Here is a 23,759-nt window from a genome sequence, read left to right as displayed (position 1 = left end):
GTGACTGATGTGGTGTACTCCTCAATGCTATCGGAAGAATCCCGGAACATATTCCAGTCTGTGCTAGCAAAACAGTCCTGTAGCTTAGCATCTGCGTCATCTGACCACTTCCTTATTTACAGAGTCACTGGTGCTTCCTGCTTTAGTTTTTGCTTATAAGCAGGAATCAGGAGGATAGAGTTATGGTCAGATTTGCCAAATGGAGGGCGAGGGAGAGCTTTTTAGGGAGTCTAGGGAGTTTTTCCTAGCCACCGTGCTTCTACACCTGCATTACTAGCTGTTTGGGGTTTTAGGCTGGGTTTCTGTACAGCACTTCGAGATATTAGCTGATGTAAGAAGGGCTATATAAAATAAAATTGATTGATTGATTGATTGATTTTACGCGTCTCTGTGTGGAGTAAAAGTGGTCTAGAGTTTTTTTCCCTCTGGTTGCACATTTAACATGCTGGTAGAAATGAGGTAGAACGGATTTACGTTTCCCTGCATTAAAGTCCCCAGCCACTAGGATCGCTGCCTCTGGATGAGCGTTTTCCTGTTTACTTATGGCCTTATACAGCTCATTGAGTGCAATCTTAGTGCCTGCATCGGTTTGTGGTGGTAAATAGACAGCTACAAAAAATATTGGTAAATAATGTGGTCTACAGCTTATCATGAGATACTCTACCTCAGGCGAGCAAAACCTGGAGACTTCCTTAGTATTAGATTTTATGCACCAGCTGTTGTTTACAAATATACACAGACCGCCACCCCTTGTCTTACCGGAGTCAGCCGTTCTATCCTGCCGATGTAGCATATATCCCGCCAGCTGTATGTTATCCATGTCATTGTTCAGCCATGACTCGGTGAAACATAAGATATTACAGTTTTTAATGTCCCGTTGGTAGGATAACTGTAATCTTAGGTCGTCTAATTTATTTTCAAATGATTGAACATTGGCTAATAGGATTGATGGAAGAGGCAGTTTACTCGCTCGCCGTCTGATCCTTACAAGGCACCCCGACCTACGTCCACAATATCTCCATCTCTTTCTCATGCAAATGACGGGGATTTGGGCCTTGTCGGGTGTCTGTAGGATATCCTTTGCGTCCGACTCGTTGAAGAAAAAATCTTTGTCCAATACGAAGTGAGTAATCGCTGTCCTGATATCCAGAAGCTCTTTTTGGTCATAAGAGACGGTGGCAGAAACATTATGTACAGAATAAATTACAAATAACTTGAAAAAGCACACATAATAATACAATTGGTTAGAGGGCTGTAAAACGGCTGCCATCTTCTTTGGTGCCATCTTCAGATCACATGGCTCTCTCAGATATCGCAATTCTTATTAGCAAATACCCGTGATTGGGATCTTCTCAGAGGCATCTATCTCAGTTCTGAAGTAGGCGACAAGTAAAGACAGACACATCGGGGACGCAACTGCGCGCGTCCTTCTTATCGAATTCCGAGGCATATGTTAGAAGAACTGTCCACATACACTTTTTGTCAGCCAGCAAGATGAGTAGGTCTAACGAACAGCAAAAGCACTAGCCTATGTCAATCTACTATCCCCCATAGTACAAAAGTTGACCTATTCTATTGGTCACCTTGTCCTTCTGTGCGAGAAAGAAATATTTCAAACATAGTCTGGGACAGTTGTGGGATGCGATAGATCCTAAATTAATACAACCACTCGCATCAAAAAAATGTTTAAATGCAATGAGGCTGATGCAACAGATCAGAACGTTTATCTTAAAATGTTGATAAACTATTAGGCTATTTCTTCACATTATAAGCGCAGCAATGTGCACACCGCAGAAGGCTATGAGCGCGAATGTTCCAAAATGCTATCAATTAGCAGGAAAACACCATTCTCAAAAGTGACCACAAATGCAATTATGCATGTAATGCTTTATTATAAAGGTGCATTTTTATGGTGAAAATGTTCTTCCCCAAACTTCAAACTCACACGCTGCCTATGTATGCCAGTTAGGCTCTACACCGGTTGTAAAGCAAAGCAATGTGCTTAATATTAGGAAAGTTGAGAAATAAATATAGTAGGCGTAGCCTATAGAAAGCTGATGGGATCCTCCTCTTTTTAATAGAGGCCATCAAAACTCAGTTTTCTCACACAATTGCATAGCCTATAGAAATGATGCACAACATGAGCTCGTGGGCTCTCATTAAGTGTTTGATTTGATTTTCGATTACATTTGCATTGATGTCAGAGTGATTAGAGGGACAATAAAATGCTGAGTACCAGGCAGTTAGCAAGTTTGGTAGGCTACTAATGACCATCAGCAGCATCAGAGCTTGGAGAAGCCTAGTTACCGTGACTAAACGGTCATGTGGAATTTGACTGCGGTCATGACTCGTGACTGCCGGTGTGGCGGTTATACGGTCACCGTAACCGCTCTAGGTGCAACTCAATATTAGGAAGGTGTCCTTAATGTTTTGTACACTCAGTGTATGTAAATGCACATACACAAACTTTTGTACATGATTATCGATCAGTGGGTGGGTGGATGGATGGCTAAGTACTTTTTATTTCTCATTGACTTAACAAATTGACATGATAGTTGTATTTACCTCCGAGGGTCATCCCAGCTTCAAAACACTTCCTCAGTCGACATGATGGGCAGTTCTTCCTTCTCAGCTTATCGATGGTGCAGTCGTTTCTGCTGGCACACAGGTATTTCTGTTTACCTAACAAAGACAAATAGAGATAAGAATAAGAGAATACGAAATTATTTTTGAATGAGGAGGAAAGTTACATCATGGTTGTAACATGGTTGTAAGTTACATCATGAATGATTACAACCGGAACCAAGGGTTGGAACCGGTTCAGGGAACAGAACCAAAAAACTGAAAATAACAAAATGATTTGAAGAACAGAACCCAAACCAAAAACGAAAGTGATCTATACTGTTCCGGAACTGTTATTTTAAAAGCATGGGAACTGGTTAGTAATGTTATTTTACGTTCCGGGCATTTTTTTCCAGTCCCACAAAAATCGCAACAAAGCCCTCCCTCTGTCACTCAGAAAGTTATTCCAGTGTCTGCCTGCCAGCTGGAAATCATTGCCAGTGAGTGTGAGTGTGCGTGTGTGTGTGTAGGCTACCTGCCCCTTCCCTCTGAAGTATAGGTTACTGTAGCCTACTGACAATGTTACAAGCGTAATTCCGAAAGTAGGGAGAGCTGTTTAATTAGAGAAGAATGGATTGACTTTTTCAAAGCTAGTTAATGATACTATAGTTATCACGTTTCACATTGGATTTATTAACTACATAAAGGTAAGACGTGTTTTTAATTCTAGTGCTGCCATCAAGCGCTATGATGAAACTGGCTCTCATGAGGACCGCCACAGGAAAGGAAGACCCAGAGTTACCTCTGCTGCAGAGGAAAAGTTCATTAGAGTTACCAGCCTCAGAAATTGCAGCCCAAATAAATGCTTCACAAAGTTCAAGTAACAGACACATCTCAACATCAACTGTTCAGAGGAGACTGCGGAAATCAGGCCTTCATGGTCAAATTGCTGCAAAGAAACCACTACTAAAGGACACCAATAAGAAGAAGAGACTTGCTTGGGCCATGAAACACGAGAAATGGACATTAGACCGGTGGAAATCTGTCCTTTGGTCTGATGAGTCCAAATTTGAGATTTTTGGTTCCAACCGCCGTGTCTTTGTGAGACAGAGAATAGGTGAACGGATGATCTCTGCATGTGTGGTTCCCTCCGTGAAGCCTGGAGGAGGAGGTGTGATGGTGTGGGGGTGGAATGCTGGTGACACTGTCTGTGATTTATTTAGAATTCAAGGCACACCTAACCAGCATGGCTATCACAGCATTCTGCAGCGATACGCCATCCCATCTGGTTTGCGCTTAGTGGGACTATCATTTGTTTTTCAAGAGGACAATGATCCAACACACCTCCAGGCTGTGTAAGGGCTATTTGACCAAGAAGGAGAGTGATGGAGTCCTGCATCAGATGACCTGGCCTCCACAATCATCCGACCTCAACCCAATTGAGATGGTTTGTGATGAGTTGGACTGCAGAGTGAAGGAAAAGCAGCCAAGACATGCTCAGCATATGTGTGAACTCCTTCAAGACTGTTGGAAAAGCATTCCATGTGAAGCTGGTTGAGAGAATGCCAAGAGTGTGCAAAGCTGTCACCAAGGCAAAGGGTGGCTACTTTGAATCTCAAATATAAACATTTGTTACAATTTTCTTTTGTTTACTACATGATTCCATATGTATTATTTCATAGTTTTGATGTCTTCACGATTATTCTTCAATGTAGAAAATAATAAAAATAAAGAAAAACCCTTGAATGAGTAGGTGTGTCCAAACTTTTGACTGGTACTGTACCTGCAGTCAACTGCACACTGTGGCATTGTGTTGTGTTGTGTGACAAAACTGCACATTTTAGAGTGGCCTTTTATTGTCCCCAGCACAAGGTGCCCCTGTGTAATGATCTTGCTATTTAATCAGCTTCTTGATATGCCACACCTGTCAGGTGAATGGATTATTTTGGCAAAGAAGAAATGCTCACCAACAGGGATGTAAACAAATTTGTGCACAACATTTGAGAGAAATAAGCTTTTTGTGCGTATGGAACATTTCTGGGATCTTTTATTTCAGCTCATGAAACATGGGACCAACACTTTATATGTTGTGTTTATATTTTTGTTCAGTGTAGTTTACATGATGTCAACAATCTAAGCCAACCCCGTCTGTTTGCCCCATAGTTGTGCACGCGTCGGTTTTGTTGCTAAACCACCAACCCGTTTATGCGCCGGGAGTTTCTGGTGATTGTTTTGCATTGATCCGTGTCAGGTCCTGTGGAAACTCTGTTAGGTGTGCAACTGTAATTGCTATTTGAAGTGGGAAAAGTAGCGTACCGATGTCAGGACAGATATCCGGATATTCGATTAACCATGCCCATCCCTACTCATAATCATGAGCTTTTTCTCAGAAACAGGATTTCCTATGTCATATGACTCACAGCTTGATTCACTAGAGAAGTTCAATGTATTTCCATATGAGGATTTCCCCAGAGGGGTAGGCTAGGATGAATGTAACTTCTGGCAATTTTGTCAGAAATGTACGTAGATTGGTTTTGACATATTCAAATTAACCATGTCAATACTATGGACCTTAGGAATTTTCCTTTGAAATACATAAAGATTAAGAACTATTTTAATTATGGCATCATTATAGCTAATACATAAATACATTATTTCCAAAAAGCATGAGAGGTGGATCTGGAATATGGATCCATTTCCACCATTGATGCTCTGCTCTCTCTTCTGTGTGGAGAGGTGCAATGGCATATTACTTTATCAAATCTTACCTTCTGCGGCTCTCTTGAAGAACACTTTGCAGCTGCCACAGGTTAGCGCTCCATAGTGGCAGCCGGATGCCTCATCTGCACAGATCAGACAGGTCCTCTGGGGCGGAAAGAAGAACTCCGTGGGGAACATGTGGTCTCTGCCGCCCTCAAACCTTTAGGAACATATTAAAGGCTTTTAGAAACATAACAAACATACACACAAACAGTACAGAATTACTCAACAGCATCATTCAATAAGCACATGTGTTCCTATTACCTTCATCCTCTCTCTTTTGCCACTACATACACTGGGCTCCCGAGTGGCGCAGCGGTCTAAGGCACTACAGACCCCCTGGTTCGATTCCAGGCTGTATCACAACCGGCCGTGATTGGGAGTCGCATAGGGCGTGGCCCAGCGTCGCCGGGTTTGGCCGGTGTAGGCTGTCATTGTAAATAAGAATTTGTTCTTAACTGACTTGCCTAGTTAAATAAAGATAAAATAAATAAGCTGTTTCCTGCCATTTTAACAGAAGTGACCATAACCTAATGCTTGAGGCCTGTCATTTTTCCTTCAGGGATGAAACCATTGAGAATGGACTAATGGAATATTGAAATTCATCAAAACTACAATAGTGTAACAGCAGAGCTTCATTGTCATGATATGACAAATTGACAAGCATAAAGCTATGATCCCTTATTGATGTCACTTTCTAAATCCACTTCAATCAGTGTAGATGAAGGGGAGGAGACAGGTGAAAGAAGGATTATTGAGCCTTGAGACAATTGAGACATGGATTGTGTATGTATGTGTGCCATTCAGAGGGTGAATGGGCAAGACAAAAGATTTAAGCGTCTTTGAACAGGGTATGGTAGTAGGTGCCAGGCGCACAGGTTTGAGTGTGTCAAGAACTGCAACGCTGCTGGGTTTTTCACGCTCAACAGTTTCTTGTGTGTATCAAGAATGGCCCACCACCCAAAGGACATCCAGCCAACTTGACACAACAGTGGGAAGCATTGGAGTCAACATGGGCCAGCATCCCTGTGGAACGCTTTTGACACCTTGTAAAGTCCATGCCCCGACGAATTGAAGCTGTTCTGAGGGCAAAAGGGAGGGGTGCAACTCAATATTAGGAAGGTGTTTCTAATGTTTGGTATACTCAGTGAATACACCTTTGATGTAGAAGGTGCAAAATGACACTTAACACCCCACACAGAAGCTGACACCCAATCTGGACCATGGTCCATGATCAAAATGAAACGTGATTGCCTTTGGCTGGCATTCTATATGACTCCTCACATTGAGGCCTCTTGTGCAATACTACTGCCAACAAGTGTATAACCTATTTGTGTGGTTCTTTAAAAATAAAGTTAATTTGATTCACAGATCCAGATTATTGAATCATTTTCACTTTCTCCCTCAGATTCACAGTTTCTGAGTGATATCCTCATTGGGTGAACCAGACTGGGTAAGAATGTGTCTGATTTCTAATTAGAGCTGGGCAGAGGGTGTGATGACTTGAGAGAGTGTGGGAAAGGTGTGAACAGCAGTGCCAGGACCAAGGGGGGCAAGAGGGGTGTTCTACTGCAGCTGTGAGCGCAGGAAGAGATTGGACAGTGTGTACAGACATAACTATACCTCAATGACGCATAGCGTTAGGTGTCAAGGCTCTATGTAAAAAAGACAAGGACAAAGCTTATAACCAAGCAGCAAAACAGTCCTCTCTACAGTATCAGCAGTAGGCTAAATGCCCACTGGCTCTTGGTCAGAATCTAGAGTTAGAGGCCTGCTGTAATGGAATAAAGCACAAAGCTCAGTTTTGTCATAGTTATCTGTGAACAGTTATCAGTGGCTTAATATGATGACTATAATTCTGTTCTGATGTTACTGGGAGATTTAAGTAATTCAGGGTTTCCCATATATACTTTTCGTGATGGAAAAACACTTTCAGTGTAAACTTAAATGACTAAAGAAAGCCAGACAGGAAGTATGTAGAAAATATTATTAAACTATATATTTTAAAATAATATAATCTTTGAGAACTAGAAATCACCCAAATAAAAGTTAGACAGTAAGGGAAAATTCTAAAAACAATCCATTTAGGAGTATTTTTGTCATGGTGTCACGTTGTCTAATGATTAGAAGACAGGCGCAGGAATACGTATTAGGGGTTTTATTTACTCCACCCAACACAAGATACGTCATGAAAAACAACGGGGACGAAGCCCAAAACAAACACGTAATATATATATATCAAAGGGATTTAACCCAAACAAAGAGTGAGGTGTAACCTCTACACAATACACGGGAGGAGACCCGTAATAACAAGAGCACAATACACAGTACTCATGAGACCAACGGACATGGGACAATAATCGACAAGGACAATGGGGAACAAGAGGGCACATATATACACATACTAATCAGGGGGAATGGGAACCAGGTGTGCGTAATGAGACAAGACAGTCCGGGGTTGGTGGTAATGAACCAGGTCAGTGACGCCTAGAAGGCCGGTGACGTAGACCTCTGGAGCTGGTGAACAGAATGAGCAGCAGTACCGGGGGATCCGTGACACATGGCTGGTTTACTGACAGGGCACACAGGGCACATGCCCAGGGGCCCTGATTGGGGTCCAGATTGGTTTTGTTTTACTATTTGAGCATAAGAACACAGAATTTGCCATGGAAAAATGTGCAGGATTGCAGGAAATAGCTCTCCTGGAAATTAGCCACACACACCCCTCCGCGATCGTTGACAAAACTAGGGGAAACACTGGTTAATTAATCCATAGACATTGACAGAGACTGATCTGGTTAATCATAAATCAGTAATAAATGTAGGTACTTCAAATGTGTGATGAAATTATTGATGTAATCAATGCAAGGATATACATGTTACTCTATGCTGCTCTTATCCACTTTAGCTTTAAACCTTTAGGGAAATAATTGGAATAGTTGGAATTCCAAAATGAGATAACCTCATTTAGGATATGTTATGATGATAATACTTCTGGACATTAATACGTGGATGGCATATCCTGTGGATGTCAACATGGTGTATGAATATGAATGTAAACTGGGGCATGGCATGGCAAGGCAGGGGGAAACGGAAAAGGTCCGAAAAGCAGAATTCCTTTCACTCAAGACTGGTTCTGACAATTTTGGCTATTCAGAAAACATCTCCACTTTTAAATTGTATTGTTAAAACCATTGAGGATAACAAACAAGAAACCAAACAAAAAGTCTAACTTTTATATTGGAATGGAAGGAATTCCTTCAGAAATTACCGTTCAGACTCTCTGTCACAGACCTACCCACAGAATTCCACTGAATCAAAGCAGTACATTCTTGCAGATGTTCTTTGTACCCACCCCATCTAACCCAGTTTGAAATTAAATTCACATCTAACATTTCCCCCGATGAAATGTAGCCTAGGTGAATGACTACTCAACATGAGCAAAATAAGCTATTCTGTATTTTATGTAAGCTTATTGGCTGGAGTAGAGAAGGGCTGATATGAAGAATGTAGCCCATAAGACAATTGGAGGTACTGTAATAGCCATATGGTTTGTAAGTTCCAGATCTGATATAAATCTTGCATCATAACACTAAGACATTTCAGACCTTGGAATCCAGATAATATTTTTACACTGTGAGTGGTGTGTGACTTTGACATGTGAATTGTCATTAGCACAGCACTTGCATGCTTAAGGTGCTATTTGGAGAGTAATTTAGAATCTCAGGTAAATTTACCGTCTCACTTAGTGAGTGGATCGAATGGTTAGGTCATCAAAATCAGCAGTGGCCTACTGACATTAGTGCATCCTGCCCTTTGTCCTCAAAAAGAGCACACGTGTGCACACACAAAGACAGAGGTATGTAAACAGACACCCACCTCAAATTACTAAACAAATTCAAAACAACCTTTCAGACAAAAAGCCCAGTGCATTACAGGCCGCCACTTGTTTGTGTTGGAGTATATAAAAACAATGCCATAATTATTTTGAATAGTTTGTTCTTAGTTTTGAATAGTGTACAAAAATATAAGAACACCTTCCTAATGTTGAGTTGTGTTAAGTCTCATTTTGCCCCTTCTAAGTCAGTGGCATATACACTGAGTATACCAAACATTAGGAACACCTTCCTAATATTGAGTTGCACCCCACTTTTTGCCCTCAGAACAGCCTCAATTCGTCAGGGCATGGACTCTACAAGGTGTCGAAAGCGATCCACAGGGATGCTGGCACATGTTGACTCCAATTCTTCCCACAGTTTTGTCAAGTTGGCTGGATGTCCCTTGGGTGGTGGACCATTCTTGATACACACAAGAAACTGTTGAGCGTGAAAAGCCCAGCAGCGTTGCAGTTCTTGACACACTCAAACCTGTGCGCCTGGCAACTATTACCATACCCTGTTCAAAGACGCTTAAATCTTTGTCTTGAATGGCACAATTACTCAATCCATGTCTCAATGGTCTCAAGGCTTAAAAATCCTTCATTAACCTGTCTCCTCACCTTCATCTATATTGATTGAAGTTGATTTAACAAGTGACATCAATAAGGATCATAGCTTTCACCTGGATTCACCTGGTCAGTCAATGTCATGGAAAGAACAGGTGTTCATAAGGATTTGTACACTCAGTGTACATTTAAATGTTGTAGTTTTTTTTCAATGTAACTACAAACTCAAACCATCACCCTGAAATGTTAAGTACATTTGGTTAATGTAATGTGGTGGTAACCATTTGTATTATTATTTTAAACCTGAAACTTACAGTGTAAAGAACTATACTGCCTGTGTGATACAGTGCCTTGCAAAAGTATTCATCCCCCTTGGCGTTTTTCCTATTTTGTTGCATTACAACCTGTAATTTAAATGGATTTTTATTTGGATTTCATGTAATGGACATACACAAAATAGTCCAAATTGGTGAAGCGAAATGAAAAAAATAACTTGTTTCAAAAAATTCAAAAAAATAAATAACGGAAAAGTGGTGCGTGCATATGTATTCACCCCCTTTGCTATGAAACCCCTAAATAAGATCTGGTGTACCAATTATCTTCAGAAGTCACATCATTAGTTAAATAAAGTCCACCTGTGTGCAATCTAAGTGTCACATGATCTGTCACATGATCTCAGTATATATACACCTGTTCTGAAAGGCCCCAGAGTCTGCAACACCACTAAGCAAGGGGCAACACCAAGCAAGCGGCACCATGAAGACCAAGGAGCTCTCCAAACAGGTCAGGGACAAAGTTGTGGAGAAGTACAGATCAGGGTTGGGTTATAAAGAAATATCCGAAACGTTGAATATCCCATTACATTTTAGTCATTTAGCAGACGCTCTTATCCAGAGCGACTTACAGTTAGTGCATACATTATTATTATTATTATTTTTATTTTATTTTATACTGGCCCCCCCGTGGGAATCGAACCCACAACCCTGGCGTTGCAAACGCCATGCTCTACCAACTGAGCTACATCCCTGCCGGCCATTCCCTCCCATATCCTGGACGACGCTGGGCCAATTGTGCGCCGCCCCATGGGTCTCCCGGTCGCGGCCGGCTACGACAGAGCCTGGATTCGAACCAGGATCTCTAGTGGCACAGCTAGCACTGTGATGCATCCCACAGAGCACCATTAAATCCATTATTAAAAAATTGAAAGAATATGGCACCACAACAAACCTGCCAAGAGAGGGCCGCCCACCAAAACTCACGGACCAGGCAAGGAGGGCATTAATCAGAGAGGCAACAAAGAGACCAATGATAACCCTGAAGGAGCTGCAAATCTCCACAGCGGAGATTGGAGTATCTGTCCATAGGACCACTTTAAGCCGTACACTCCACAGAGCTGGGCTTTACAGAAGAGTGGCCAGAAAAAGTCATTGCTTAAAGAAACAAATAAGCAAATTGATTGGTGTTCGCCAAAAAGCATGTGGGAGACTCCCCAAACATATGGAAGAAGGTACTCTGGTCAGATGAGACTAAAATTGAGCTTTTTGGCCATCAAGGAAAACGCTATGTCTGGCGCAAACCCAACACCTTTCATCACCCCGAGAACACCATCCCCACAGTAAAACATGGTGGTGGCAGCATCATGCTGTGGGGATGTTTTTCATCGGCAGGGACTGGGAAACTGGTCAGAATTGAAGGAATGATGGATGGCGCTAAATACAGGGAAATTCTTGAGGGAAACCTGTTTCAGTCTGCCAGAGATTTGAAACTGGGACCTGAGATCCACCTTCCAGCAGGACAATGACCCTAAGCATACAACTAAAGCAACACTCGAGTGGTTTAAGGGGAAACATTTAAATGTCTTGGAATGGCCTAGTCAAAGCCCAGACCTCAATCCAATTGAGAATCTGTGGTATGACTTAAAGATTGCTGTACACCAGATTGCTGTACATTGCTGAACCCATCCAACTTGAATGAGCTGGAGGAGTTTTACCTTGAAGAATGGGCAAAAATCCCAGTGGCTAGATGTGCCAAGCTTATAGAGACATACCCCAAGAGACTTGCAGCTGTAATTGCTGCAAAAGGTGGCTCTACAAAGTATTGGCTTTGGGAGGGGTGAATAGTTATGCACGCTCAAGTTTTTTGTTTTTTTTGTCTTATTTCTTGTTTGTTTCACAATAAAATATATTTTGCATCTTCAAAGTGTTAGGCATGTTGTGTAAATCAAATGATACAAACCCCCAAAAAATCAATTTTAATTCCAGGTTGTAAGGCAACAAAATAGGAAAAATGCCAAGGGGGGTGAATAATTTCGCAAGCCACTGTATTGGGTGGAAACCCGGCTGGCTGCTATAATGTGGGAAATGTTGAACAACTTCATCTTCATTAATAATGAAAAATATGCAAATATGCCTCTCATGGCATGGTGATGACAGCTAAAGGTAAGTAGCAGGCCAAAAATACAAGTGTTAGGTGCCAGTGCTGCTGCGTAAGGCAAAAATCTATTTTCACACCAAACAGAAATGGACAACTTAATTGACCCTTTGCCTAACAAGTCTTTTTGAGATATATCTTGTTCTTCCACACTCCCATGTCCACATTTACTCACTGTACTGACCTTTCTGGAACTACAGTATATATTCTCAAATGAGAGTATACATTATATATATTATAACTGACCAATTTTAACATTGCCTATAGAAGTATCTAACTTTTAACCTATAACTTTTATCGCATTTTGTTGCGTTACAAAGTGGGATTGAAATAGATTTAATTGTAATTTTTTTGTCATTGATCCACACAAAATACTCCATAATGTCAAAGTGAAAATACAATTCTACAAATTAAATAACTAAAATATAGTCGTTGCATAAGTATTCATCCCCTTTGTTGAGGCAAGCCTAAATGAGTTCAGAAGTAACATTTGGCTTAACAAATCACATAATAAGTTATATTGAATGACTACCCCTTCCTCTGTCCCCCATACATAAAACATCTGTAAGGTCCCTCAGTAAAGTATTGAATTTCAAGCACAGATTCAACTACAAAGACCAGGAAGCTTTTGAAAGCCTCATAAAGAAGGACAGTGATTGGTAGATGGGTAACAATAACAAATCAGACATTTAATATATCTTTAAGCATGGTCAAGTTAATAATTATGCTGTGAATGATGTATTAAACCACCCAGACACATCAAAGATGCAGGACAGGAAGGAAACTGCTTAGGGATGTCACCATGAGGCCATTGGTGATTTAAAAATAGCGACAGAGTTCAATGGCTGTGATGGATGAATCAACAACATTGTAGTGCCTCCACAATAATGACCTACATTTTTTTTCTTCTCCAAAACATGCATATGTATGCAACAAAGCACTAAACTAATACTGCAACAACAACAAAAACACAGCAAAGGAATACACTTTTTGGCTTAAATGCAAAGCCTTATGTTTGGGGCAAATCCAACACAACACATCACTCCTTATTTTCAGCATGGTGGTGGGTGCATCATGGTATAGGTATGCTTGACATCTGCAAAGACTGGGGAGTTTTTCAGAATGAAAAGCAACGGGCTGGAGCTAAGCACAGAAAAAATCCTAGAGGAAAACCTGCTTCAGTCTGCTTTACACCAGACACTGGGAGAGGAATTCATCTTTCAGCAGGATAATAACCTACAACACAAAGCCAAATCTACACTGGAGTTGCTTACCAAGAAGACAGTGAATGTTCCTGAGTGGCCAAGTTACAGTTTCGACTTAAATCTGCTTGAAAATGTATGGCAAGACTTCAAAACTGCTGTCTCGCCATGATCCCCCAAACCCTGACAGAGCTTGAAAAATTTGGAATATTGCATAATACAGGTATGCAAAGCTCTTATGAGACTTACCCAAGAAGACTCAAAGCTGTAATCGCTGCCAAAGGTGTTTCTAACATGTATTGACTCAGGGGTGTGAATACTTATCTAATCAAGGTATATTAGTGTTTAATTGTTCATTAATCTTAAACCCCAAAAAAATGTTTTTCTTCCACTTTGACATTACAGAGTATTTTATATAGAATGTTGACAAAAAATGACAATTAAATCCATTTTAATCCCACTTTGTAACACAGTAAAATGTGAAGAAATCCAAGGGGGGTGTAGACTTTCTATAGGCACTGTACCCCTAGTACACTGTAACATCTATGTAACATAATTGGTGAAATACCGCTGATGTTTGTATTAAATTCCATCGTTGGATGAAGCCTGAGCAGACATGCTTTGTGATACACTACATGACCGAAAGTATCATCGAACATCTCATTCCAAAATCATGCTCGTCGAACATCTCATTCCAAAATCATGGGCATTAATATGGAGTTGGTCCCCTCATTTGCTACTAGATGTTGGAACATTGCTGCGGGGACTTGCTTCCATTTAGCCACAAGAGCATTAGTGAGGTTGGGCACTGATGTTGGGCGATTAGGCCTGGCTCGCAGTCGGCATTACAATTCATCCCAAAGGTCTTCGATGGGGTTGAGGTCAGGGCTCTTCGAAGGCCAGTCAAGTTCTTCCACACCAATCTCGACAAACCATTTCTGTATGGACCTCCCTGCTCCAGAGTCCAAAGGCGGGGAGCTTTACAGCACTCCAGCTGATGCTTGGCATTGCGCATGGTGATCTTAGGCTGGTGTGCGGCTGCTCGGCCATGGAAACCCATTTCATGAAGCTCCCGAAGAACAGTTATTGTGCTGATGTTGCTTCCAGAGGCAGTTTGGAACTTGGTAGTGAGTGATGCAACTGAGGACAGACGATGTTTATGCGCTACGCGCTTCAGCACTCGGAGGTCCCGTTCTGTGAGCTTGTGTGGCCTATTACTTCACGGCTGAGCCGTTGTTGCTCCTAGACGTTTCCACTATACAATAACAGCATTTACTGTTGACCGGGGCAGATCTAGCAGGGCAGAAATTTGACGAACTGACTTGTTGGAAAGGTGGCGTCCAATGACGTTGCCACGTTGAAAGTCACTGAGCTCTTCAGTAAGGCTATTCTACTCCCAATGTTTGTCTATGGAGATTGCATGGCTTTGTGCTCGATTTTATACACTTGTCAGCAACGGGTGTGGCTAAAATAATTTGAAGGGGTGTCCACATACTTTTGTATATATAGTGTCGTTCCAGTCTATTAAAAAAATATAGACCCTTGGATCATACTGGATTGCTTATAAAATCATCCAATCGAGGAAGCTATAACAATGGGGAAAGGGGGATACCTAGTCAGTTGCACAACTGAATGCATTAAACCGAAATGTGTCTTCCACATTTAACCCAACCCCTCTGAATCAGAGAGGTGCGGCTGCCTTAATCGACATCTTCGGCACCCGGGCAGCAGTTGTTGTTGGGGGTTAACTGCCTCGCTGATGGACAGAATGACAGATTTTTCCACCTTCCCGGCACGGTGATTCAAACCAGCGCGCTTTCAGTTACTGGCCCAACACTCTTAATCGCTAGGCTACCTGCCACCCGCACACAAGAACATAATGTGTAATTGAAAAGACATGATCTGGTTGTACCTTCCCAGTAATAAGCTGGCTATATTTCTAGGAACATATACACACAATGTACACCAGAAGGGATACTGTTTATGTGGACAGAAATACCAATCTTAAAAGCACTCAATGTGATGAATTAGGTCTATGTTTGGTTGAATTGTAGTTACTGCTGTTATATTGCAGCTCAGAACAACGTCAGTGTCAATGCCACACTGTGAAGCATTTTCTGACAGAGACAATACTACTTTGTCTATGGCAGGTAATTCAATAAACAATCAAATTCACATGGAAACTCAAGTTAGGGCTGAGTTATAGTGGGCCTATCAGACCATGTTAAAATGTATACAAATGAGCTCTCCAAGTAAGACAAAGGTTTTCTAAAATAAGGCCATGTGTATGAATAATGTTGGGCTGCTGTCAAACGGACAGTAAAGTACGTCACCATAGTTACCTTATGAAAAACTACCTCTATCTCATGACATTAATCAAAGTAGTTCTAAATGCAGTGGCGGCTCCTGAAAAAATTCTCAGGAGGGGCAATTTTTCTGATGATTTAGGTGACCTACACACATTTAAAAAAAGATATGTCCAGCAACAACATGAAGACAGGGGCAGCATATAAGTCAATACCAGAAGCATTTATTGACTGATCTCAAAAGTGTTGGCTTACCAGGGTTGGTGGAGCCCTCAGTTTCATCTTTGCCTCGCAAAGCTAACTCAAACACTCCGTAAAACTTCACACACTGGATTAGCCGGCTGAGGATGTGGCGGTTCTTGCTAATGTCGTAGTAAATATATTTGTTATAGTGAATATGGAATATGATATGTTGAGTAAAATGTTGTGCTAAGATCTATTTAGGTCAGGAGCTGGTTATAAGTTCTGTTCCTATCCAATAACAATGGACAAAAGGGTCCTATCTTGTCAGCCTTGTCAGCAGGTGGCCAAGGACAACACCCACGCCATAGGCCTCTCAGTTCTTCCAACTCACGAGTTCTTGCTCTGAGGACACACACACACACAAACACACACACACACACATCATCACTGTTAAACACACACACACACACACATCATCACTGTTAAACACACACACACACACACACACACACAAAAATCCCCTCTCTTAGGCTGAACATTTGAAGACAGAGAACCCGACTCAGAGCCAATGCAACAGTGACAGTAGCCTGGAGGTGACCTCGCCCAACTCATCAGGACCAATCAGAAGATCAGAACTACTAGATTGAACCTACTTCATTTATTGCATAAAATGTCTGCACACAATGTTTCGGGGCTCTCTTCAGATAATAATAATAATAATAATAATAATATGCCATTTAGCAGACGCTTTTATCCAAAGCGACTTACAGTCATGCGTGCATACATTTTTGTGTATGGGTGGTCCCGGGGATCGAACCCACTACCTTGGCGTTACAAGCACCATGCTCTACCAGCTGAGCTACAGAAAGTGGATACTCATGGATGCGCATTGCAATTGTAAAATGTCAACACAATTGGAGACACCACGTCATTTTTGGAGACATGTTATTGACAGTAAACTATTGTAGATGCGACTGCTAACTAAATAAAACATTTTAGCTGGCTAGCTAATCATCTTAGCTAAATGTGGGGCAAACAATTCAGTTATTTACCGTTAATTTGAGGGATTGGGGTGAAAGAAATCGAGTTACATAGTGATACTTTACGATATACTGTATTGACAATATCGCAATATTTTAGCGCTAGTTGGCTGTACCTGCACCAAAACACCATTATTGTTCCTTCATAGCTTGTTCTCAATCTTTTCACATTGGGAGCCAATTTGTTTTCAGCACTTTTATTTCCATGACTGATCAAAACTCGTTCTCATGGCTTTCTGATCCCTCTGCAACAGACATATGGTGCGCAATAAAATCACAGTATCGAATCGCAATACGTATAGAATCATGAGACTCGCAATGCTGATGCATATATCTTATCGTGAGGTTCCTGGCAATTCCCAGCCCAAGTTCATTTGCCACAACAAATCTCTTCGCTAGCAAACGCGATGTCTTCTCCAAAACAGCAATGTGTCTCCAGCAATGTTTACTTTTTTGACGTTCTATGGCATCTCCACTTTCCAAGCATATATGACCACATGTAATATTTTGGTAAGTGATGCAAATAGTGAACTATGTAGGGCCAGGATGTAAAATATATGTAGCTGCAGCAATTTCTCTTATCTGATATGGTAAGTAATGGGGCTTAATTTATAGCTCCCTAAGAGTTTGACGAACGGGTCCGTGAACGCGATTCCAGATATATTTACCTCTGAATAAACTGCCTTTATTACACCATATCCACCCTGTCCAAAGTCTCTACTTGGTCTCAGTTGGTTCTCCAGTAAACTTGTGATTATCAACACTAACCTCATCGTTGTGGCGGCGGACAGCTAGCCTGTATCCCTCGTCATCCAGTTGAGTGAGTGGCAATGTCTTTTTTCGTTCGTACCAATTTTTGGAAAATCCTCGGGTGTAGGACTTTCCGCCTTTAGTAGAAACCTGTTGAATTATTAAATTTGGTCTGGGAGGTCCTAATTGTTTCGTTGCCAATTTATCTTCATTTGTTCGCCGACAAAAAGGAACTTCTTTCAAACAATCCACTCTTTTCTCAGTTACGTTCATGGCTACGTAACGTATGACGAAAGCGCGTAAGTGCAAGCCCACAGACACCCATTGAGATTGTATTGAAGGCTCTGAAATTTGAAAAAAATAGATTTTACATGGGAGTCTATGACAGACTTCTGGGCGATTTTCAACCTGACTGAAATCGCCCCAAAAGGGGGGGGAGCCATTTGAAGCACGACTTTAGCCTGATTCGAAATTTAGTGGCAGTGTGGCACTGTGGCAGATCAGACGTATAGATTACAACACTGATAACTACTGTTGCCGTGATATAATTGATTAGAAAAAAAATCCCTTCCTTTTCCCGTTTGGCAGTGCGTCGCCCATATCGCCCTATTGAACAGGCCGCCCCTGTCTAAATGTACAGATTTCTGACAGTGTGGAAATGAGGAATGCACGCAAACCTGCAAATCTGATGCTATTGCTACCCATTACAATACAGTGAGGGAAAAAAGTATCTGATCCCCTGCTGATTTTGTACGTTTGCCTACTGACAAAGAAATGATCAGTCTATAATTTTTAATGGTAGGTTTATTTGAACAGTGAGAGACAGAATAACAACAGAAAAATCCAGAAAAATGCATGTCAAAAATGTTATAAATTGATTTGCATTTTAATGAGGGAAATAAGTATTTGACCCCCTCTCAATCAGAAAGATTTCTGTCTCCCAGATGTCTTTTATACAGGTAACGAGCTGAGATTAGGAGCACACTCTTAAAGGGAGTGCTCCTAATCTCAGCTTGTTACCTGTATAAAAGACACCTGTCCACAGAAGCAATCAATCAATCAGATTCTAAACTCTCCACCATGGCCAAGACCAAAGAGCTTGCCTAGGATGTCAGGGACAAGATTGTAGACCTACACCAGGCTGGAATGGGCTACAAGCCCATCGCCAAGCAACTTGGTGAGAAGGTGACAACAGTTGGTGTGATTATTCGCAAATGGAAGAAACACAAAATAACTGTCAATCTCCCTCTGCCTGGGGCTCCATGCAAGATCTCACCTCGTGGAGTTGCAATGATCATGAGAACGGTGAGGAATCAGCCCAGAACTACACGGGAGGATCTTGTCAATTATCTCAAGGAAGCTGGGACCATAGTCAACAAGAAAACAATTGGTAACACACTACGCCGTGAAGGACTGAAATCCTGCAGCGCCCGCAAGGTCCCCCTGCTCAAGAAAGCACATATACAGGCCCGTCTGAAGTGATCATCTGAATGATTCAGAGGAGAACTGGGTGAAAGTGTTGTGGTCAGATGAGACCAAAATGGAGCTCTTTGGCATCAACTCAACTCGCCGTGTTTGGAGGAGGAGGAATGCTGCCTATGACCCCAAGAACACCATCCCCACCGTCAAACATGGAGGTGGAAACATTATGCTTTGGGGGTGTTTTTCTGCTAAGGGGACAGGACAACTTCACTGCATCAAAGGGATGATGGACAGGGCCATGTACCATCAAATCTTGGGTGAGAACCTCCTTCCCTCAGCCAGGGCATTGAAAATGGGTCGTGGATGGGTATTCCAGCATGACAATGACCCAAAACACACGGCCAAGGCAACAAAGGAGTGGCTCAAGAAGAAGCACATTAAGGTCCTGGAGTGGCCTAGCCAGTCTCCAGACCTTAATCCCATAGAAAATCTGTGGAGGGAGCTGAAGGTTCGAATTGCCAATCGTCAGCCTCAAAACCTTAATGACTTGGAGAAGATCTGCAAAGAGGAGTGGGACAAAATCCCTCCTGAGATGTGTGCAAACCCGGTGGCCAATTACAAAAAAAGTTTGACCTCTGTGATTGCCAACAAGGGTTTTGCCACCAAGTACTAAGTCATGTTTTGCAGAGGGGTCAAATACTCATTAAATTGCAAATCAATTTATAACATTTTTGACATGCGTTTTTCTGGATTTTTTTTGTTGTTATTCTGTCTCTCAATGTTCAAATAAACCTACCATTAAAATTATAGACTGATCATTTCTTTGTAAGTGGGCAAACGTACAAAATCAGCAGGGGATCAAATACTTTTTTCCATCACTGTACATGCAATTGTTTGATTATATAATTTCGATACCACTTCAATATCTTAGAAACATCTTGTAAATGCAAATAGCAAAAGGAAAACTACAGGGCAAAATGAATCGACAAGTAAGGGCACCTAATATGCACTATTATTCTGAAATTGAGAAAATAATACTCCCTTTAACAGATATTATAGAGATGCTTCTTGTATAAGTATTTTTCTTCTGGTTGAAAATTATTGCTGTATAACTGAATTTCAAGTTGCAGACAGAGACATGTCTCTCAGCCCACATCTAAAAATTACAGTGCCTCGCAAAAGTATTCATCCCAATTGGCGTTTTTCCTATTTTGTTGCATTACAACCTGTAATTTAAATTTATTTTTATTTGGATGTCAGGTAATGGACATACACAAAATAGTCCAAATTGGTGAAGTGAAATGAAAAAAATAGCTTGTTTCAAAAAATTCTAAAAATTAAATCACGGAAAAAGTGGTGCGTGCATATGTATTCACCCCCTTTGCTATGAAGCCCCTAAATAAGATCTGGTGCAACCAATTACCTTCAGAAGTCACATAATTAGTTAAATAAAGTCCACCTGTGTGCAATCTAAGTGTCACATGATCTGTCACATGATCTCAGTATATATACATCTGTTCTGAAAGGCCCCAGAGTCTGCAACACCACTAAGCAAGGGGCAACACCAAGCAAGCGACACCATGAAGACCAAGGAGCTCTCCAAACAGGTCAGGGACAAAGTTGTGGAGAAGTACAGATCAGGGTTGGGTTATAAAGAAATATCAGAAACTTTGAAAATCCCACGGAGCACCATTAAATCCATTATAAAAAAATGGAAAGAATATGGCACCACAAAAAACCTTCCAAGAGAGGGCCGCCCACCAAAACTCACGGACCAGGCAAGGAGGGCATTAATCAGAGTGGCAACAAAGAGACCAAAGATAACCCTGAAGGAGCTACAAAGTTCCACACGGAGATTGGAGTATCTGTCCATAGGACCACTTTAAACCGTACACTCCACAGAGCTGGGCTTTACAGAAGAGTAGCCAGAAAAAAGCCATTGCTTAAAGACAAAAATAAGCAAACACGTTTGGTGTTCGCCAAAAGGCATGTGGAAGACTCCCCAAACATATGGAAGAAGGTACTCTGGTCAGATGAGACTAAAATTGAGCTTTTTGGCCATCAAGGAAAACGCTATGTCTGGCGCAAACACAACACCTCTCATCAACCCGAGAACACCATCCCCACAGTAAAACATGGCAGCATCATGCTGTGGTGATGTTTTTCATCGGCAGGGACTGGGAAACTGGTCAAAATTGAAGGAATGATGGATGGCACTAAATACAGGGAAATCCTTGATGGAAACCTGTTTCAGTCTTCCAGAGATTTGAGACTGGGATGGAGATTCATCTTCCAGCAGGACAATGACCCTAAGCATACTGCTAAAGCAACACTTACGTGGTTTAAGGGGAAACATTTAAATGTCTTGGAATGGCCTAGTCAAAGCCCAGACCTCAATCCAATTGAGAATCTGTGGTATGACTTAAAGATTGCTGTACACCAGCGGAACCCATCCAACTTGAAGGAGCTGGAGCAGTTTTGCCTTGAAGAATGATAAAAAATCCCAGTGGCTAGATGTGCCAAGCTTATAGAGACATACCCCAAGAGACTTGCAGCTGTAATTGCTGCAAAAGGTGGCTCTACAAAGTATTGACTTTGGAAGGGGTGAATACTTATGCACGCTCAAGTTTTCTGTTTTTTTGTCTTATTTCTTGTTTGTTTCACAAAAAAATTTATTTTGCATCTTCAAAGTATTAGGCATATTGTGTAAATCAAATATAATAATAATATGCCATTTAGCAGACGCTTTTATCCAAAGCGACTTACAGTCATGTGTGCATACATTTTTACATATGGGTGGTCCCGGGGATCGAATCCACTACTCTGGCGTTACAAGCGCCATGCTCTACCAATTGAGCTACAGAGGACCACAATGATACAAACCCCCAAAAAATCAATTTTAATTTCAGGTTGTAGGGCAACAAAATAGGAAAAATGCCAAGGAGGGTGAATACTTTCGTAAGCCACTGTATGTCTTAATGTCTTCATGACATTTATCATGTTTAGAAATGGTAAATACAATTTGTATTTTACTTTAACAAGCTTTACAGAAGGAATGGATGTGTTCAAGTGTATTATTATGTGATTACTGTATATTGTGTAATCACATTTGATTTAGAGAAAGCTTTCTCACGGGGCAGGAAGGAAGAATTTTGTTTTCTATATTTCCTGTAACTGAATTGAAATTAATAGAGGCCCACGTCTCATATGATCATGTTAGTTAACAATTTATACTGTAACATGATTTCATAGCATTTTATGTTCTGAATATATGGGAGTTGAGAACATCAGTAGCCATTTTTGGAGTGAAATAAAAAACATTGTGACTGGACCGATAATAGGCTTCTCCCTCCATTCAGTGTTAGGGTATGTAGTGTCTTGTGTTTAAGATAAGAAAGTATGTTCATTGAATTGTTACAGCCCCTCAGAAGTCTATCTTCACAGAGCCTCTAGTCTTGTATATAATATATTCCCCTTATTATGTAGGCTACATGATAAGTTCTTGAAACATTACAGTTCCCCTTTAAAGTTCAGACATTGATTTGACTACCTTTATGAGCAAATTTCTGAGTACATACAGTACTATTGAATGAAAATGATGTACACCATATACATTTACATTTTAGTCATTTAGCAGACGCTCTTATCCAGAGCGACTTACAGTTAGCACATACATTATTTTATCGAACCCACAACCCTGGCGTTGCAAACGCCATGCTCTACCAACTGAGCTACATCCCCTGCCGGACATTCCCTCCCCTACCCTGGACGACGCTGGGCCAATATACATTCCACTATACAGTTACAGCTCTCATTTAGCAACCTTTCCTCAGAAATAAGGAGCAGGAAGTTAAATGAGTGTGTCAACCTCCAGGTGAGCGCAACATGAATATTTAGCAACATTTGCTCAGATATTTGCTCAAACATTTGCTCAGAATGGAAGTCAAATTACTGTTCTCTGGTCATTTGAGATTCCTGCTGCTCAAACCAGATATTGAACAGTAAACACTGGGATTCTAGTATTGCACAATGATCCTGATCACTGAACTTCAGACCATGCGTGGTCTAATAAGGGCTCTCTTTCGTGTCATTTTATCCATCCTACTACACTAAACATCAAAGCACTGTGAGTAAAACATTAAGACAACTAACATTTGCTTAAGGACTGTACTCAGTGTAATATAGACACTACAAATGCGATGCTTGCTTTATAGATATTTCGCATGATATTAGTTACACATTCTACAAGCAGGTTGACCAAATTTATGTTGGACAACAGTTCATTTTCAAAGTAGCCTATGAAAAGAAATGTTAATCATTTAAACAACAAATTCATTATTTTACTATTGAGAATTGTTCCATGGATCTGTACACAACAAATACTCATGTGGCTTGTGTGCAATCAAATCAGAGGAAAAAGATATATGCACAACATAATAATTTACATAAGTTCTTATGAAGCCTAGAACTTCCTGTTAAACATCCTGTTTAAAAAGCAAAACAGACAAGCACTCTGGGTATACACTATTCAGAGCTTATAACTATAGATGCTCAAAGTAGGCTACAAAGTAGGCTTATAACATCTTTATTTGCTGTAATGACAATGAGCAGGTGCCTAACAAATCACCTTGTTTGCCTTGGCTGCAAAGAAAAACATGTG

At 41.1% G+C, this 23,759-nt stretch overlaps 1 protein-coding gene across 2 annotated transcripts in view; it reads right to left on the bottom strand.

The window, feature by feature from the left end:
• The window catches only part of LOC311142469 (androgen receptor-like), an 81,421-nt gene that overhangs the window by 33,965 nt on the left and 23,697 nt on the right, over positions 1-23,759 (bottom strand). For both annotated transcript variants that reach the window (XM_084178118.1, XM_084178117.1), the window contains exons 2-3: positions 5,331-5,482; positions 2,566-2,682 (exon numbers count right to left, since the gene is read on the bottom strand). In XM_084178118.1, the coding sequence (XP_084034244.1) occupies positions 2,566-2,682; positions 5,331-5,482 (269 nt within the window). The remainder of the gene's footprint in view (positions 1-2,565; positions 2,683-5,330; positions 5,483-23,759) is intronic.

This window comes from Coregonus lavaretus (genome assembly GCF_964263955.1).
Source record: "Coregonus lavaretus genome assembly, chromosome: 15".
NCBI classification, from domain to species: domain Eukaryota; kingdom Metazoa; phylum Chordata; class Actinopteri; order Salmoniformes; family Salmonidae; genus Coregonus; species Coregonus lavaretus.
Note: the sequence above shows the minus strand (reverse complement) of the source record. Positions and strands in the feature narration are given on the sequence as shown.